Genomic DNA, 20,791 nt, shown 5'->3' with positions numbered 1-20,791 from the left:
GTTCTTTCTTTCATGGTCTTCCAAGGAACTGAGCAGGCAGCGCCGCTCCTACTAAGTCATTAATAAAGGGAAAATCAGACATCCACCTGTTCGTAGCAATTGCTACATAGGAAACCCATACGGGTTCCTCGAAAGAAAAGCCTCGCAGTTGAAGAAAAATTCGTCCTGGTCCGGGACTTGAACCCGGGACCACCGCCTTTCCGGGGCAGTCGCTCTACAATCTAAGCTAACCAGGTGGCTCGCAGATGGTAGGGCGAAGTCGAATTTGTCAACAACTTGAAGCAAAGGGAAGAGTTTGACATAATAGTTCTCTGGAAACCCGCAAGGCTGCTATTAACTTTGGTTTGCAAGTGGATGCAGTGTTCGTTGACTTTGCAAAGGCCTTTGATTCTGTCCCACATTGTAATTTAATTGAGAAGCTTAATATTATTGGTATTAGTTCAAACATAGTTTCCTGGATTGCAGCTTACCTCTCAGGCCGTACTCAATACGTGGGAATAAAAAATGCTGAATCCAATAGCCTAGACATTTGCTCTGGTGTTCCACAGGGATCAGTATTAGGACCTACACTTGTTTTAATCTATATAAATGAAATTTTTTCCCGTATCACTCCAAATGTTGTACTGAGATTATTTGCAGATGACTGCGTTGTGTACACTGCGGTTCGTTGACAAAATGACCAAAATAATTTGCACTTAACACTGACTAACATTGATTCTTGGTGTAAAATTTGGGATATGAAAATAAATGTAAGCAAAATGTCACCTGTCACCATAAGGAAAAAAACACCCATCTATTTTACTTACCTTTTATCAGGATCTGTTGTGACGTGCATTAATGAAGTAAAATACTTGGGGGTAACATTTACTGAAAAACTGAGTTGGGAATCCCACATAGATAACATATGTACCAAAGCATATTGACAACTTGGATTCATCTGACGAAAATTGTCAGCTGCACTCCCGCATGTAAAACTAAACGCCAATAAGACTCTAGTAAGATCCATTCTTGAGTACAGCGACATAGTTTGGAACCCCCATCAGTCTTATCTGAAAACGAAACTTGAAAGAATTCAAAACCTAGCACTCCGTTTTATTTATTCCCGTTACGATAGTGTGACACTTCTTTTAAAAGGGCTAGCATCTCGACGTTAGAATGCCAATGACTAACTGCACGTATAAAATTTCTTTTTCTGTTATATCATGATTGCATCAGCATAACTAAAGAAGCGTACCTAAAGCCACCTCACCACCACTCCAAAAGAATCAACCACGACATGTGCGTAAGACCATTTGCTGCTATATGTGATTTATTCAAATTTTCATTTTTTCCTCGATCCATAGAACTACGGAATAACCTGCCCCACCATATTGTGGATGTTGTGTCGCTTGATGCTTTTGTGCGAATGTTGAATATTTCTTTGAAGAGCAGTCCCTTCTGTAAATCTGTTGTAGCCATAGCTTTCTTGATTATGAGTCATGAATTGTATGATTCTACAGCTCTGTACACTTTTGATTCGGTTATTTATGTAAGCTATGTGTCTTTTCATTCATGTTCTGGAACACCAAACCTGTTGTACTACCTATTGTTCATTCCACTCCTGTCAGAGCCTGAGAAACGCTCACAGTATTATAAAATAAAAATAAATAAATCACAAGGAGGTCGGGCCATAATAGAGTGGTTATGAGTGCCAGTGCGTGCGGAGCACATAGCGCCGAGATGAATGCATCAATGTGGCTCACAGTGTCCAAGATTTACATGTGTTGTGTCACATGGCACTGTAAATCTTGGACACCATAGATGACCACACCTAGCGCACGCAGCCGGCACCCATAAATTAAAAACAACAGTATAGAAAGACTGATAGCGATAGCAAAGGATTGTAGACGATAGCAAAGAGACAACTACACACAGTAAGGTTTGTAGTTTCATCAGTGTCATGCACGCTCAGGCAAACATTAAGAGATCTCACTTGATCACAAACACTTGCTGTCACAATATGAGCGAGCACTTTGCACCGTGTCTCTGAAACTTGAGATTGCATGACCGCCAACACTAGGCACGTGGGAACACAATGCGTATCAAGGCACCAACTTAGCCTTAGCTAAGTTGGAAAAGCCTTAGCTTTTCCTTTGCACTTGTCACAGATTTTCTCCAAGATATGGCATATGGCCCATGTATGGACAGCTGGACAACCATGCGCAGCCATAGCAAGGGTAGAGGAGGAGACTCGCATGCTATGGGGAGATGGCAGACAGATGTGTCTCTGCCTACCCCTAGCACATGCTTCATCACGTTACTGCACAAGCACCCCTTCCCATCCAACAGCTGAAGGAATTGTCAGCTCTTGTGTTTCTCCTAATGCTCCGAGCTGCAGCGCACCCTGCAGCCTCAGCAAGTTGTTTACCAAAGCAACAAATGGCACAGCACCTTTCCTGTGTACTACCTCCCTGCGCACGTGATTCGGCAGTGTTTCTGTTGCTCGAACTTTTCATGTGGATACAGTAAAACCTCGTTAAACCGTGCCCGCTTAAACAGTTGTTTCATTTTAAAAGTAGTAAAGTCGAATCCCCAACTCAGTGGCCATTCAACATAATGTGTTTTGTGTCCGCATAAACCGTACCAGCTTATTGTGTACGTATCGGTTAACACGCAGTGTTTCCACTTTTCGTCGCGCAAGGACGGCGGTGCGTCGCCTCCATCGAGCAGTGCGGCGGAACAAGCCTCAGAGATCAGAACGGCCTCCAAGCACCCTGTGCGTTTGAGCGTGAAGCCACATCAACACCAACATCATTTCGGCACCGTGCCAGAGAGGGTTGTGGCATCGTGCAAACAATGACTCGTGTCATGCAGGAGCTCGGATAAAAAAAGACGCCGGGTGCTCAGCATAGAAGAAAAATTAGACATTGTTCGTGCTATCAAACGTGAAACGAAGAAGTCGGCGCTGGCACGCGACAGGGATCTACTGTTGACTACGGTGTGTGGCATTTGGAATGTGAAGAAGTTGCTCGGCAGCGCTGCTGCGACTGCGAAGAGATGTTGGCTACGAGGTTCGACTTTTCGCCAAAATTGCCTCTGTTGTTGCCGAAGTGTCGACAAGCGTCAGTAATGAGGATGACATGGAAAGCGACAGCACGGGGGATTCAGGCCCGACAGTGGCAGAAGCTGCGTGTTACGTCAGCCTCACGAATGCAATCGTCGCGACGAGAACAGCAGCCTGCAATGAAAAAGGCGCCCCGCAACTTCTGCAGCGCTATCGCCCGTGTGCAGGGAGAACATGCAACGCCAACGAGGAATCGCTATGCGAGTGTGTGCTGAGAAGAGGGGGCTGGCTGAAAAGCTGGCTCGCAGCTTCAGCAAGTCTGAAGCTGCTGTCGTCGCTGCTAGGCCGCCGCGGCATCAAACAAAAATAACACTTTTGTCGCACGAAGTGAATAAATACTGTATGTCTTTTCCCCTTTCACTGCACTCTCTCAGAGTTCCGTTTTTGACAGGTAGGTGGGCAAGCTCATGCTCATGCATAATTTTGAGCCTAACATAGCATGGTATTAAAAGACACTAGAACAGAAATTAAGCTGAAGAGCTGCTTAACACTTTCCTGTCCGCGTCTATACCCATCAATAGCCCGTTATCGATGGTTTCAAATTGAAGTTTTGCCGTGCTCGGGGCGCTTTTGGACAGCTAGCGTCATCCAGCGCATAAAAAATTAACTATTTTTCTAGTTTCGCTTCCGCGTTTCTTTTTTTTTCACCACGGAGGGATTTTTAAAGGGCCTTTTAGTCAGGCGTGATGAGCGTTCATAGCTTCCCACATGAGCCTTTGTCAATTTTTTGATGGTAGTAGCAACACAAACTCTGATGACGATTTTGATTCATCAGACTTCTGCACAGATGGCTCATCATCATCATCAGCCTAGTTACGCCCACTGCAGGGCAAAGGCCTCTCCTATACTTCTCCAACTGCCCCGGTCATGGACTAATTGTGGCCATGTTGTCCCTGCAAACGTCTTAATGTCATCCGCCCACCTAACTTTCTGCCGCCCCCTGCTACGCTTCCCTTCCCTTGGAATCCAGTCCGTAACCCTTAATGACCATCGGTTATCTTCCCTCCTCATTACATGTCCAGCCCATGCCCATTTCTTTTTCTTGATTTCAACTAAGATGTCATTTACCCGCGTTTGTTCCCTCACCCAATCTGCTCTTTTCTTATCCCTTAACGTTACACCCATCATTCTTCTTTCCATAGCTCGTTGCGTCGTCCTCAATTTCAGCAGAACCCTTTTCGTAAGCCTCCAGGTTTCTGCCCCATACGTGAGTACTGGTAACACACAGCTGTTATACACTTTCCTCTTGAGGGATAGTGGCAACCTGCTGTTCATAATTTGAGAATGCCTGCCCAACGCACCCCAGCCCATTCTTATTCTTCTGGTTATTTCAGTCTCATGATCCGGATCCGTGGTCCCTCCTTGCCTAAGTAGATGTATTCCCTTACCACTTCCAGTGCCTCGCTACCTATCGTAAACTGCTGTTCTCTTCCGAGACTGTTACCCCCGTATGCAGAAATGCAACTTAAGTTGAAGCCCATGCTTGACTTGATTTGAGTGATGCCTATCGGGAACGCGCCGAAGGAAACGCAGTGAGCGTCTTTGGGCACGTTAACGCCACGCGTCATCTAAATCAAGTCAAGCATGTGCTTCGACTTAAGTTGCATTTCTGCACATGGGGGTTAAACATTACTTTAATTTTCTGCAGATTAATTTTCAGACCCACGGATGGCTAATGTGCATCAAATAGCCCCAGAAAGTCAACAAATATCCACTGGCAGGTTTCGTTTTCTACTCCAAACCATTTCATCGCTGCCACGCTAATATCTAAAGATATCCGGTGTGTTCTAAAGGTCACAGTTCTTATCTGCAGGGTGTCAACATTGTTTGAGCAGGACCACTTGCCGGTGGCGGCGCAAAGAGTAATTTTGAGCAAGAACGTGGCCGGGAGTGGACCTCGGCATTTCGCAATTATTGTGCTCTGCAGTGCCGCATGGCGGTTTGCAAGACTGACACACAAGCACGATAGCCGGTAGGGTATCGTGCTTAGGTAGGAGCTAAGATTTTCTTTTCTATATAAACAACTTCTACAGACAGAAAGCTTATGTTTTCAGGAATGTCGTATATAGGCTTTTTGTTCCAAATTGACATTTCAAATTTTTTTATGTTCTCTTGGTGCAAAGCAGCATCAATGTTTTTATGGAGTTTTCTCGTTTTTGTAACTAATTTCTTTATTGCATAAATTTTTTCAAAGAATTGTTAATAAATGTTTGTTTGAAAAGAATACCATTAGAAAGCACATTCCTTCTTCTACAAATTGATACCATACATTCTAATATCAAGCATTTGCTGTAGCAGCAAAATTTTTTTTTACTAGACTATGCAAAAACTGCCTCGGACAGGAAAGTGTTAAAGTGCCTTGGGGCTTACGTGCTGCGTTGACAAATGTCTTCCAAAGAGACTTGACAATGAGACTTTCACGTAGCGACCGCAGGAAATCTTTCAGGACACCACACACAGCATGAATGTCAGCCTTGGACTGAAAAGAAAAGTAGCTGTCAGTAATGCAGAATGCAACAAGAAATATGAAAATGAAGCTACCAGCATGCTTCACTGAAATGTACAAAAGAATATTGTACGTAAGTAAATGCACATAATACGGCAGTGATGAGGTCAAAACTTACCATGTTGGGTACACCCTTGCCTCGTTCAAATTGTTGTCTCAGCTCACGCACTTCTCGCTCTGCCCCAGGTATCCTATGGCATAGAAAGACGTGCAATAAGCAACTTCTACTGGTGACCTAAGAATAATACAGAAATAGCAAAAAGACTGAGCATAACTTGGAGCAATAAAAATTTCACACAAATGACACTACATTGCCGCACAATCACTTTTTGTGCAACGCTATGCAAAACTCGTAGTGGTGGAACAGCCGTTCCACCTTGTGGCACAGGTCTTGACGCAGGAAAAAAATCAAATTTCGTGCAGCAAAAAGCCCTTTTGGTGCAGTGTCCAACATGCATCAATATACCATATATGGTTTCACTTTAGCTGAAATAGCCCATAAACATAGTGGAGTCGGTTTTATGCACATCAATGAGGCATTCAGGCTAAAAATTGGCAAACTAGTTTTGCGCATTTTTAATAGAATGTCTTTCCCTTTGTAACCGCGGTATAAAGCTGCTTCACCAGTTAGACTTGCACCAGGTGCCGTGCATTTGGCATGCTTCACGCAAGCAAGCAAAAAAAAAAAAAAAAAAGCAGAAACCATTGACGGTGATTGTCAAGGTGAGCAAATAGCCAAACACTTCTAGACAACTATTAGTTTTATTAAAGGAATGCTACACTTGACAACATATACTTGTTGCAGTGAGGATATTAACCCTTTCAGGGTCAATGACAAATATACGGCGCTACGAACAAGCCTAAAATGGTCGATGCCATATAGTTATGGTGCTGTCTGTAAGCTTAAACAGCATGCCAATTTCCTAACTTTTTCTTTCCTGGCATGTGCTGCAACTATGCGCGAATACAGGGAATTTTTTTCCTGTGCCTCCCTCTCTCGGTTTTTGTTGCATGGTTAGCTTGCTCTGGTGCGTCTATATGCTACGACTCGCGCAATGGTGCGTGCGTGCAGGCGGGCTGCGGTTTGAATTTTGTTCACCATGCGGTTTCAGCCTCTTGCGCTCGCAAAACTGATGGCTATCTCATTACTAATCACTCAAACAGCAACCGCCTGTTACTCACTCGTTTATTGCTCACAGAGGTGCACATACAAAGGATGCTGCCAGGAATGTGTTTTTTCTTTTAATTGGGGGGGGGGGGCTTGCGAAAACTAATTGCCTCTGGTTGGCAATAAGATGAAGATTAGCGGAAGTTTGCCACACGTTTTGCTTTTTCGCCGGGCACACAACCACACAGTTTCCTTGAGTGTGCTCACCTACACAGTTCGATTACACTATGGATGGCAGAGCAGGAATATTTGAGACTTGCAAAATATTCTTGTGTGCACATTTTCTAAGCCTTGAACTATGTGTATAACAATGCATCAAATTTTTAATTCTCATAAGTTTATTTCCTTTCTTTATTGTTATTAACAAGGACCATATGTTGTCCTTGGTGTCAATGTTTGTTGACTTCTTAAGATATGCTTAATAAATATATGGGCCCCTCGGTGAACCCCCTTCTCACTTATTACATAACGAGAGTCTTGAATCCAGCAAGATTGACACCTTCAGGTAGCATGTGTGGGTGTATTGAACAGTTGCCTTCACCCTAAAAATATAACGTACTCGTGACCCCATGCAGCAGAAAGGATGTTCCACATCCAACGCCACGATTTGTGAGTGGTGGCGCTGGCTAACACTCCCAGAGGTAGTTCTAGTAGTAATACATAAATACCCGAGAAAGTGGATGGGAAGATGGCGCCATGGTAGCTCAATTGGTTAGAGCATCGCAAGCGTAATACGAAGACGTGGGATCGCTCCCCACCTATGGCAAGCTGTTTCTTCATGCACTTTTAATTCCACTAATTTATTATTTCTTTATTTCAATTAGTAAGTACAAGTAATTTTATCTGTGTTGTCCTTGGCAACACTGTTAGCTTTTTATGATATGCCTAATAAAAAATCTGGCCCCTCAGTTAACCCCCTTCTCGTTTACTTGAGATATTTTTTAAGTGGCACTGCCAACAATTATCCCAAAGGATGTGCAACAGTACATCTAACGAGGCTTCGTTTTGATCCGACAGTGTATTGAGTCAACTCTATGCTGCACTGGTAGAAGGAATATTGAACTTCAGCACGAATGGCAGCACAAAAATAATGTACAATGGCAGTACATTTGAACATCTACTGAAGAGAAATGCAATGAAAATGTGAAAACAGCAGAGAATGTCGCTCCGCTGACTTCCAGGATTATGATGGTGACGCACTCTTGATTTTGGTCTCAGTTTTATTACTGCCCAGACAAAATCAATGGAAGGAGGGTTTCATTCTTTTTCTTCATATATGTACAGTTAAACACTCGATATAACAGAACTAGAGTTAACTAAATTTGCGATGTAACAAACTATTTTCATTTCTCAATTGTAGTTCCATTGCAATCCGTGTATATTTTCTCCCTATTTAACGAAGTAGTTTCGTGACATGGTTTTGATTTAATGAAATTTTCTGCCATTTCAAACATACCTTGGAGCCTTTAGGTCCAGTAATTAGTAAGTCTAGAAAAAAGACAGGCATGCATCCTTCCGCATGAAATGTTTGTGCGACAATAACGCCATCAAAGCACGCGCGGTGCGCGACGCAGCAGGCAGGAAACATTGCTCTGCCACTTCTTGTGTTGGTAAACAATTTGTGGAGGTCGTAGGGTGGACGGCAGCTCGCAGCATGCGGAGAAACAAGCTGACGATTCATTCTGCACAAGGGCAAAGAGGAGGGAGTGAAGGTGTGATTAAGCACGCAATGATGGAATGGGGGATGGGAGAAGGAAGACATGCCTATTGGCCCTCTCCTCCTAGCACATTTCCACACGTGGGCCACGTGTCGAGGCGAGGTGATTGGTGCCTTGATATGCATGGTATTCCCGCAAGTCTAGTGTTGGCTGTCGCGTAATTGAAAGTTTCCGAGAGACAGTGCAAAGCATTCACTTGCATTGTGACAGCAAATGTTCGTGGTCGAGCGAGACTTTTTACTGTTTGCATGAGCACGCATGACACCGATAAAACTATGAACCTTACTCTGTAGTTGTCTGTTTGCTATCGTTATCAATGTTCCATCTTTCAGCGAAGCCGACTTTTTTTTTTTCTTAGAACAAATATCCGTATCTTTTACACGTTTTTAATTTGCGAGTGCAAACTGTGGGCACTAAGCACGGTCATTTATGGCGTCTAAAGCCCCAACCAGACGTATGCGCTGGTACGCAGCCGCACGCGCAGCGCCGCGTCTGAACGCGTACGGCATCAGGCGCGGAGGCTGCATTGCATGTTGATGCGCGGCGGCGTGGAGACCTTTCACTGTTGGGTTTTTTTGTGCCTGCGCCAGAAGCTGCCACTCGCGTCACCCTCCTGACGCACCTCACGTGACGATGGCGAACCAACGTGACTTCCGGAATGATTCTTCACGGGGCGTGCAGGCAAGCTGCGTGCGTTGTGATTGGGGTTTCTGCGCGGGTTTTGGTATTTTTTGATGGCAGCCGCTGAAGTCTTCAGCCGCAACGGGTGCATTACTAATGAAATTTTCATCACCGAAATTCGGGACCTGACAGAGCGTGCAGAACGCGTAAGGCACAGACCATGCGAGTGATGCTATGCCGGCACTGCTGCATGTTTAACTGAGTTCACAATACTGACAGTTAGCAGATTGAATCACTACTGCAACATCATTTTTTAAAATATAAAATCAAATGTTACGTTAAAACTTATTGCGTGCAATTGCCACCTTCAGCACACTGCTTAACGTGAACGTTAAGCGTAGGCTGGGCGCGACGAAACGTGCGGCGACGAGCACGAGGCAACTCCAGCATCGTTTGGGTGTGCGCCCTCTTCCTCCACCGGGCGCGACACGATGTTGAGTGAGCGCAGTGTGTGCGGACGCGTTCCAACGCGTACGTCTGGTTGGGACTTTAGATTTACGGCACCACGTGACGCAACACATGTACCGTATTTACTCGCATAATGATCGCACTTTTTTTGTCAGAAAAAATTTATGCAAATTCAGGGGTGCGATCATAGGAAGTTAAATTTCCCACACACACACACACAAAAAAAAATCCATCCCACATTTGCTGCGGGATGACAACAGGTCAACAAATAGGCGGCTGCCGCTGTATGTAATGCAGGACACCAAAACAAAAATGGCAGCCGGCGGAGCAAGCTGAACCCGCCAAATGAGATTTCTTTTTCTTTTCGCTAGTACATTACGTGCATTGAAACAGTTTATTCCGTATCAATGATGAATAATATCATTAATATCAGCAAGTTTGCGGCAATAACGTAGCCATGTCCACTTTGAGGGGACAGAAACAGTTGGGCGTGCTTAGCTGCCAGTGACATAGGAAGACATGGCGGGCATGCTGCGGAAACTGCGGTATTTGTCTTCACTACTATTTTAATACGGCCCATTTCCGCTAAGGGTGGGCTAATATCTTAGCCGTGTTACAAGCGTCGGCGTATGAATAGGGTACACTTCTAACGTATCAGTGAAAACGTGGCTGCTAGTTGCCGCTCGCGATTTGTTGCGTGCCCACGAGTGCAGACGAGAAGAAACGAAAGGCGCCTTTTTTGTTGTTGTTGAACATAACCATTATAAAGCCTGCACATAATAAAGGCAAGTTTGGTTGTAGCTTTCTTTTTGTCATGGAAGCGTGGAAAGTGATGAAAGGAATGAAATGGGGCATCTGCTTAAGAATATTTGGTACGTGCAGATCGCTTGGTTTGTCTTGAGTCGTTTCGCGTAGCATTCGACAGATGGTAAGGGGCATCACTATTAGCTAGACTTGGCACACGACATATCGCACGCGGCAAGTTCGGGGTACGATCATTACACGGGAAATAAAAAAAAGCGAATTTTGACAACAAAATTCGGGGTGCAATCATTATGCGAGTTCGATCATTATGCGAGTAAATACGGTAACTCAGACGCTGTAAGCCACGTCGATGCATTGCTCTTGGCACGATGTGCATCACACGTGCTGGTGCTCATACCTGTGCTATTATGGCCAGACGCCCTGGTAATATTTTTTTATGAGTGCCCACTAACAAGATAATATCCACCAGAAATGCTCTATGAACTTAACCCTTTCGGCCCTGGCGTCGTCAATTGATCCCACAAAGTAAAACGTGTTTCTCACGTGTAAAACCAAAACTGAAAAAAATTTTTTTGTGGGGTGTTCCTCCGAGAGCCCTATCTCCACTGTGGTCAGCAGCGGAGCACTTTGTGGACGCTCACGTGATGACGACGACGTAGTGTTTGTTTGTACCATGGCTGAGCAGCCTTCGGCTAAGTATCGACTTTCACAATGTATAACTTTTGTAGCCTCGAGTATTTGTGGCTGATATTTTTTATATTTATTTCCTACTGTTAGCGTAGACGGCATGCGAAAAATTGTAGGCCTAACCTGCATACTTTTTCTGTTCTGGCCCTTTGTTTACATGTCCACTTTTGACGACATCAGGGCTCAGTGGTTGTAAGTCGTGCGTTCCTCGCTTTAGCCGTATCCTCTTTCATATTTTTTGGTGCATCGATACTGGCGGCCTTATTTTAGTCGTGCCATGTCAACGCTCACGATGCTTGCAAGAATGCACGCATAGTCTCTGAAGAACTGGACGACGGTAAATTATCAGACGTGGAAGGCGAGTGCGACGAGTCTGGCAGCAGTGGTGACGAGAGGGACGACGCGCTTGGAACCCCGGCGGAGAGCGAGTGTGACAGTTGAGAAGCTGATTCGGAAGACGATAGCACACAACCAATGGCAAGCGGCTGGGCGAGAAAGCCTTTCAAGGTGCCAGAGACCATATTCAAAGGGGCCACTCACGAAGACCTTCACATGGAAGATAACATATTCTCACCATTTGGTTATTTTAGCCATTATGTCCCGAAGAGCGTCTTTGCTGAGCTTTCTGAGAAAACAAATCAGTATTCTGTTTTTCAAATTGGCACGTGTGTAAGCACTGATAAAGATGAAATCAACCGACTGGTGGCTCTCCATCCGATAATGGGTGTCCCGAAATATCCAAGGTTCTGCCTATATTGGAATCCTGCAATGAGAATTGCTAACATTGCATCAAGCGAGACCTCGCGCAACTGCTTCGAGAAGCTGCGCAACACTCCTCACATTGTTGATGCGAACAAGCCGGACATCAATGAGGGACTCTGGAAGGCGAGACCTCTGCTCAAGAATTTGCAAGCAAGGCGCCATGATCTCGAGGTATAGGAGCATCTGTGCATTGATTAGCAGATTGTCCCTTTCAAGGGCCGTTTGGACATAACGCAATATACGAAGGGCAAGCCTCACCCTTGGGGTGTGAAGGAAAACTCACACCGACGCTAGGGCACAGCGGTGTAAAATGGACGGTTGCGCATGGAAAGTTTGAATTTTTTTGTGAAAAGTGCAAAGTGCACCTGTGCTTGACAAAGTCCAGGAATTCCTTCAAGGACTTTCACATAATGAAATAATCAATTTTGTGCTTAGTTTTTGTTGTAATAGCCGCATAAAATAAAGTAAATTTTTTTTCATTCCTACACCCACTGAGCTCTGATGTCCTTTTTTGAGGACATGAAGCCAAATCGGTAATTACTTCACACACAAGCTTTATATTTTGTGAGCATGTCATTTGGATCTTCAAATTGAAGGAAATGCAAGGGGAAAAAATCTGCGGTAAAAATAAAAATTCCAGGGCAGAAAGGGTTAAGTTATTACTGCTGAAAGTTTAAAACCTCAAATGAAAGAAATCTGTAATTTAACAAAGTTTTTTGCAGCAAGTATAACTTCGTTATATCGAGGTTCGAGTGTATTTAGTGCAGGCTTGGTGCGATTTTCTGCTAAAATGGCATTTTGGTGCAGAATGGTGCAAAGGACCGCACTTGGCACAGCTGTTCCCTGACTTGCATGGTACTCAGGATCTGACTGTGCAGTAATTTACTGCCACTTGCACATAGCTATCTAACGAGTAAAACTGCTAAAAAAAAAAAAAAAAAATGAAGCGAGCATTCGCCTAGGAGAGGGAGTATGCAAGTTAACAAATAATGTTAATATATGGGTGCAGCATCACTGTTAGGAATACCGAACCAGATCCTTTTCATAGATGTATCACTGGTTATGGTTCATCAACAGGAATCAACTTATAAACAAAAGAATATCGCGCCGCACTTGAAAAAAAAAGAAAAGAAAAGAAAAAAAAGAACATTTTACAGCAATTTTCTTTGGCTTCACAATGAAGAGATTCACTGACACAGCTCTTTTCACATCATTTGTCAAAACCGTTTCCAGATGCATGGTGCCTTACCTTTGCCATTTCCTCACTCATCACTAAATTAACAGAGCACGACCTTAAACAGTGCTTGTAAGGGCTTCCTAGCAGCACACGAATCTTAGAGGCTAGATAACTTACTTTGTCAGTTTGCAGGCAACTTAAATTTGGGAGAAAACATGCTTTTTCCCATGGCAATTACAACTGCACTTTTTCACGACTTCTTCACATATAAATCATTTCTTATCACAGGACAAAAGCTGAGATTAATATATATTACAGTCTGGCCAAACTTGATGTACATTTATGCACTTTATTATGCGAGATTTTGTGAGATTATTTAATATGACATAAAACGTGACGTACATGTACATATATATTACAGTCTGGCCAAACTTGATGTACATTTATGCACTTTATTATGCGAGATTTTGTGAGATTATTTAATATGACATAAAACGTGACGTACATGTCCTAAAACATGCTTTTTCCCATGGCAATTACAACTGCACTTTTTCACGACTTCTTCACATATAAATCATTTCTTATCACAGGACAAAAGCTGAGATTAATATATATTACAGTCTGGCCAAACTTGATGTACATTTATGCACTTTATTATGCGAGATTTTGTGAGATTATTTAATATGACATAAAACGTGACGTACATGTCCTATTTAGCTAGGTTACTAGTCTGATTACAACTACAGTCTATGCTCGTTAAAACGGAACCACGTGCAAGACTTTCGGATATAACGGACCATATTTCAGCCTTAGTTGTTCTACCTATTTGATTAATGCAACGACGTTTGCTTTTACTAGACCATGCTACAATGGACTATCGGCTACAGCTATGAAATTAGCAGCAATTTTTTGTCAAAATCGGGCGTATAAAACATACTTTTGCCGTGTCGGCATGGGCTGACAACTGACTTGCAAGGGTCAGCCGATGATTGCGGCTCAATATTGTGTGTGCGAGAGAGGAAGGCGGGGTGGTAAGGTGCAGTCTTCTTTCGCACGTGAGGCAGCGACAGGTTCTGTTCTGGTGGCCTCTGCTCACGGCGCAGTCGCCGTATCTTGAAAACGATCTGCAATGAAGACAAAGTGTGTGCCTACATGGACACCGTATCTTGAAAGCAATCTGCGATGTGAACGAAGTGCACGCCCGTGCAGACCTCATCTTCAAAGCGATCTGTAATGTGGACAAGGGGCACCCAGTGCCAGTAGCTTCGTATGCGCTGTACTTTCGACGTTTAGTTTGCGTTCAAGTGAGAGACAGCGCGAAGGTCAATTCACTCGCTGCTGCTGTCGCGCTTGCTTAATTTGCTATCACAATCGATGCTTCGCCTTTCGGGTGAAACTGCAACTTTTTTTGTTTTTGCTTTGGACATTCGTCAATCACTTTTTGCAATAAAGTCGTTAGGCATCGTGACGAAAGCTTCGGAAGTGAGGCATTTCAGATTTTACGGACTTCGGATAAAACAGACTGTTTTTTTTTTCAGATTATCAGGGTCCGTTGTAACGAGAGTTAACTGTAGTACACATACCACCTTCCCAGCAACAAGCCCTTTCAGCCGAGTATATCAATGGCATGTCGCACAAAGTGCCATTTGTAAATAATCACCTACTCCTGCAAGGCCAGCAGGTCATTCTAATGGCATCTCTGAATGACAATTTCAGAGGGATGCACAACTCGTCCACGTTGTATCTTCAGCCAGCGGCTCTGCTCCCCACGGTAATGATAAAGCTGGAATCACATGCCAGATGTTATTGCAGACAAATCAGTCCTGTGATATGCGATGTGAATTGAATCGGATCACAGCACAGAAGGAGCAGCCCTCACATGGGCAATGGCGATGTTCCAAACATGACCGAGCAGAAAATCCAGATGATTTGGCTCACCGCCGTATCGTGAAGCACTTTGGTGGACTCGGGGAGCACCACATCAACGGGTGATGTACGAGTTTACTGGTGCCGCGTGTGCGATTCGCTAACTACTAATGACAAATGGCGAGTCGTAAAGAGGAGAAGAATGGGCGACCATGAAAGAGGGGAGAAGGGAGCTTCAACATACAGGGGTGGAGAAAGGGTGGGATTCCCTAGAAAATAGCACACTTTGAATGGCAGAGAGCCTTGCCTTGAGGTGTGGCTTCACATCAGCACAGTGCATGCTACCATGAACCCACACTCTAAGGTGGAATTTGCATATAACCCACATCCAGACTTTACTCCGAATTTTTTTGAATTTTTGGTGAAGGTTATACATGTAAAAATATGATATTATGATATTGGAGTTAAACCTGGGGCCATTACACCAAATTTGAGCTTGAATTATGCAGCACATGTTAGACTGTACGCGTCAGATAGCTAGTTGGCAAAGTTTGAGGCCATTCAGTGGGGGTAAAAAATTTGTATTTGTATTTTAGTTTTTTTTACATTGCGCTTGAAGCATACAGCAGTGTGACAATACTGCTGGGTGACAAAACGCAGTGTGTTCTACGTGATCAATGTGCGCAGTGTACACAGTCTCATATTCGCATGTGCATCTTGGCAGTCAGCCCGAGATGCACGCACACAGCAATGGATTTGCTTGGCGCATATAAGGTTTCAGAATGTTTTGAAACAGATGACACAGCAGTGGCCCCACACTTCTTGACATAACACAAGCCATGCCAAAATGGTGGTCACTGTTGGAGGGAGGAGTTTAGAGGCAGTGATTTCGAATTCAAATTTACGTGTTGAAATGTGTGCCGACAGATAAAATTTTATTTGCGTGTACAGTAGAACTTATTTGAGTCTGGTTAATTTGGTTTTCCAGTTCATTCGTCCTGACCGAATATCTCAGCCAGTGCCCATACGTTTCTATGGGACCAAACATTCATTATTTCGGCCCTGAAATTAGCCTTTGCAGGATAATACTTACTGGCGAATCTTGTAGCGGCAGCATCTGTCTTGGAAGTGCATGGGGTAGAGTGAATGTGTCAAACACACATGATCTCCTGTCGAAAACGCTTATTTTCGGGCTCCCCCAGGAAGATTTCGACGAGAAAATGGTAGCTCACAATGAATTGTTACAGTATTTGCCCCATTCTAATGCACGCCTTTTTTTTCTTTTTTCAATTATACAGACACTCCAGGCTCATTTCTGCCATCGTCATTGCCGCGCGCCGTATGCTGTATGCGAGAGTGAAGCTTGTGAGAGTCGTCCAACGGTAGTGGCTCAATCTTGTGTGCGCAAGAGGAGGAAAGCAGGGAGGAAGCTCGCCGTCCTCTGTAGTGTGAGGCACCGGAAGGACCTTCTACTTCGGCAGCTGCTTCGTGCAGAGGCCTCTCAAGATTCCTTGAGAGGCCTCTGCATGCAGTTAATTGGGAAGCTTGCAACATCATAGAATGTTTATGCCCCAATTCCATGACATACAATGTTTTAGTTTTTGCTAATGGAATAAGTAAGACATTAGAACAGTTCACAATGCAATAAATGAATTAAAGGTGCAGAAGTGATTATATATATATATATAGATATATATATATACATACACCATTGTAAATTCACGTTCCCATTACAAGCTGAAATAAACATCCTTGTTTGCTCAGTCGAAACTAGAGATGGATGCACTGCAATGAACTCGCTCCTGGCAGACCTTTGCTCTCTTTATTTTGCAATTAAACTAACAAAGTTATTGAGGTACAATCATGGCGTCATGTAAGCACAACACTGATATAACCGACTGCATCTACAGCAATGCCTGCCCTCGCCACCTGTGTGGCCTCTCCATACTAAGGGAAATTTGCTCTGTGCATTCCTATACTTCAAAATGCCTGCGCCTTCAAATGTCACGTAGGTGTTAGATCACGCGACTTTTAGTTAGCTATTGGTGTTTCTTGTTTCCTTGTTTCCTTGTTTTTGTTTGCTTTCTCATCCTTTCCGATTCCCTCGACCTCAATTATACGCTTAAGATCATCTCCCTGGCTGGCAACAGAACAAACTTTCAAACATTAAGTTATCTTACATGTTAAGCTAGTGGCAAGAAATAGCACCACATGTTCTTGGCATTTGAGAGAATTGTATGCATTGCAGAATAAACTAGCGAAGTGGTCAGGCTAGGCTTGGGCCACTATCCCCAGATAACTACTTCCCCATCATTCCTAAAAGCAAAGGCAAAAATAAACGGTGGGGAAAAACCTGTACCTGCAATACCAATGCACACCTTCCATGACGGTGCTTCTCATTTGAAATTGTTCCAGAGTCATTTGATAAATGCAGACTATCACTATGCCCTATCAACTGTAAGAAGGCAACGTGCTGTGGTTTTTAACCTCACAAAGCCCGATCGCCATACCAGATCAAATAAATTTAAACAACTTGTTGACATTTATTTCTGGCCATGAAGAGTATATTGGTACAAAGAAAGCAGTGAAACGATAAGAGTACGCATTTGGGCTGGTTGGTTCATGACTACGAGCAATAAAAACAGCGCTAAACGACGGGACGAGTGAAGGGACACAGACAACGGCGCTGACTTACAACCAAAGTGGTTGTTAGTCTTTGGTTGTTAGTCAGCGCCGTTGTCTGTGTCCCTTCACTCGTCCCGTCGTTTAGCGCTGTTTTTATTGCTCGTAGTCAGTGAAACGATAATTGAGTAAAAATGAATTAGTATGGTAATGACTTAATAAGTAATTGATTTGCTGAACTATTCACAACTGAAAACTCTCTCTAGCATATCAAAAACGCTTGTATGGGTTCTATACTGGGTTCCCTTAAGCATCAAATTCAGCTTATCAAATATGTTGGGCTTTGCGGGGCTAATAGACAATGATAAAGTGCTGTCGAAGAATGATGACAATGGACATAAGGCAAATAAAGTTCCATTCTGTGAAGGTAAAGTTTGCTGGTTTTGCCTTTTTATTATTGCCCGAAATCGAAGGTATGGTACAGTTTTCTTAATAAAATATTGAGTGCATGTTCAAGTTTTAGTTTGCTTAGACGCTTTAATGTAATTTTTATGTTAGTTTTCGACTTTGAACTCATAAAAAGTGGGTGAGCATTTGATTCGAGGTCATTTTAGAATTGATGAAAATACTATGAATCAGCAGTACGTTTCGAAGTTTTGTGTATTGTTTTATTTAGCCTGCTGGATAATTAGACCAATTTGGTCAGCCCAGTCAGTCGAATTATTGGAAGTCTACTGTACAACCACATCGGCCCCTCCACTCTCAGTATACCATCAATGATAAACTGAGAATAGTAGAACTACCATGTCATGGCTTCTAGGAAGGTTAGTTGGTGCCTTACATTGGCAGCACTGTAGGAGTGCTCCGAAACGAACAAAGGTGCCATAAATTATTATGTCCCTTGGCACCACTGGACTCAATACTCTCATAAATAGTTGCTTATGGGTACTGAAATTCCAGAGCGACACACAATTTATAATGCATAACTTGGTTCTAAGATAATGGCCAAGTAAGGCGCCACACACGTAACGCAACTTAGTCCAAATCATTATTGGAAAAAATCATGAAACAAGAGAACACACTAAATGATGACACTGTCGCAACAAACACACAGGAGTCTACATTGTAATTTTTGACTAACATACTTGGCACATGTAACATGCATACTTAGCCCATCATGGCTCTGAGTGGGTGATCTCCTAGGGCTAGATCTAGTAAGCACAAATACCCAAGTTAGTGGATAGATTGATAGCCGTTGCCGTGGCACAACTGGTAGTGGAACACACGCATAATGCGGAAGTTGCGAGTTTGGCTCCCACCGGCGACAAGTTATCTCTTTGTCCACTTTCATTTCCCTTTTCTTAATTATCTTCTACATTTCAGTTTCAACAACAGCTAATTGCCCCCATGTTTTCCCTGGCTTCATGTGGTTATGGCACATGTCAAGAAATTTTGGAGTGCAAATGCAATAAGAAGTGCTTTAACATGTACATAGCATGCTTCAAATATTTCTGTTCGTGCTGATTTTGAGGCATTCTTGTAGTGTGCAAATATTTGGATTTCCAAATAGTAATTTCGAATATTGTTCTATTTGATATTTGCTTCAAAAGGTGCACAATGACCTGTTCCCTGTATTCAGCTTCGCCGCAATACAAGTGTGTTATGCGGTGAACCATATTTGTCGTGCAGAGAAAATACCAAGGGTGGAAAGGGACACTAACAGGGCTTAGTACACATTCCTTGTGTGCACATGCCATCTCTTGTTACGGTATGAACACCGTGACATCTAACCAGAATAAAAGCATTGGTACAGAAGCATCTTTTGTTTACATTTTCTGTAGTTATTGCAAAAGTCTACATTGTTGATTTGTTCGTTGTTTTACTTTTGTGTTCTCATTCACTTCCTACATGCACAGAGGCAGTTGCATCATGCTTTGCAATTCATTAAGTTCTATGTATCCTTGACATTTGAATGGAATTTAATTCTGGGGTTTTGCGTGCCAAAACAATAATTTTGATTATGAGGCGAGCCGTAGTGAGGACACTGGATTAATTCTGACCCCCAGGGAATTTTTAACATGCCCTCAAAGTGCAAGACACAGGCGTTTCTGCATTTTGCCCCCATTGAAATGCAGCTGCTGCTGCCAGGATTTGATACTGCGACCTTGTGCTTAGCAGTGCAATACCATAACCACTAAGCCACTACGGCAGGTGTATCTGAGATTAGTTAATGAGTTCTACTGAACTAAATTTTGGTCCCATTGTTCCACAGAACCAAGTCATAAATTTCAATATACAGTAGTTCCTATGCATACAAGTTTGCAGCCACTTCTCTGCACAACAGCTATTCAAAATTCGATTCGTACTCAAAATCTACTATTTGCACATGCTTACATCTTCGTTGGGTGTGCAGTTGTACACATTGGTGCCAGTAGTGGATGTGCGCCGGGCCAAAATTGCACAATTGGAGTACAGATGAATAATCGCCACGCGTTATTCTGAATGGGCACGACTGTTTTTGATAGCAAGTACTGCCTGAAGTTGAGAGCTCAGCTTTAGAATGTATTATCAGGCCCATAGTTCAGCAATCTATGGTGGGACTGCCTAGTGAAACTGACTAGTACCGTGGCATTCCATGCTTTCTACATGGGAAATGTTAAAAAACATTTCAGCCAGCATGAGAGGCTGCACATTCACAGAAATTGAAGCCAACAAGTTCAACTGCAAAAAGCGTTTACCGATAGAGTCCGACATCTCGCAGCCCTCGTCGTTCCACCTCTTGTATGCAGTGGATAACAAGAGCAGGTACCATTGGAGGCATGGATGGCACATGATCAGAGATAATTGTGCCCCGGCGGCCTGCAGCTCCCCCTTGTGTAGGTGTCTGGCTGGCCGTAATGCAAGGCAAAGGTACCTGTTCAGAACAAGTCATATAACACATGATGACAGAGCCCAACGATAACCAATTTGCAAGCGGCGGAGTGCACACATCCAGGCCCACATAATCATGGATGCCCATCATGACAGCCTCTGTCAGAACGCACCCAGATTGGTTCATGTAGCAGCAGCATTCATGTAAATCCAGTTACAACGAAAACTGTAGGCCCACTAGGCTTGCACACACTAGCAGGTGACTGCCATGTGCCAGAGCTTGTCAAATGAAGTTCCCACTCAGCAGAGAACACAGAACCTTATACAATGAAGCTCCATTGATACATTCCTCACTGTTGCATTTTCCCAACTGCTATGTCATTTTCGTGGTGCTGACCTAAATCACATTGACTGCCATGTAGTGTCATGTTCCCACTTCATACGTCTCCATTCTGTA

The 20,791-nt window shown here is 43.5% G+C and overlaps 1 protein-coding gene across 3 annotated transcripts in view; it reads right to left on the bottom strand.

Annotated features, from left to right (window-relative positions):
- Positions 1–20,791, bottom strand: part of tum (Rac GTPase activating protein tumbleweed) — a 63,967-nt gene that overhangs the window by 21,999 nt on the left and 21,177 nt on the right. For all 3 annotated transcript variants that reach the window (XM_065434453.2, XM_065434454.2, XM_065434452.2), the window contains exons 9-11: positions 20,202–20,377; positions 5,728–5,800; positions 5,474–5,582 (exon numbers count right to left, since the gene is read on the bottom strand). In XM_065434453.2, coding sequence (XP_065290525.1) covers positions 5,474–5,582; positions 5,728–5,800; positions 20,202–20,377 — 358 coding nt within the window. The remainder of the gene's footprint in view (positions 1–5,473; positions 5,583–5,727; positions 5,801–20,201; positions 20,378–20,791) is intronic.

This window comes from Dermacentor albipictus, chromosome 1 (assembly GCF_038994185.2).
Source record: "Dermacentor albipictus isolate Rhodes 1998 colony chromosome 1, USDA_Dalb.pri_finalv2, whole genome shotgun sequence".
Taxonomy (NCBI): Eukaryota; Metazoa; Arthropoda; class Arachnida; order Ixodida; family Ixodidae; genus Dermacentor; species Dermacentor albipictus.
Note: the sequence above shows the minus strand (reverse complement) of the source record. Positions and strands in the feature narration are given on the sequence as shown.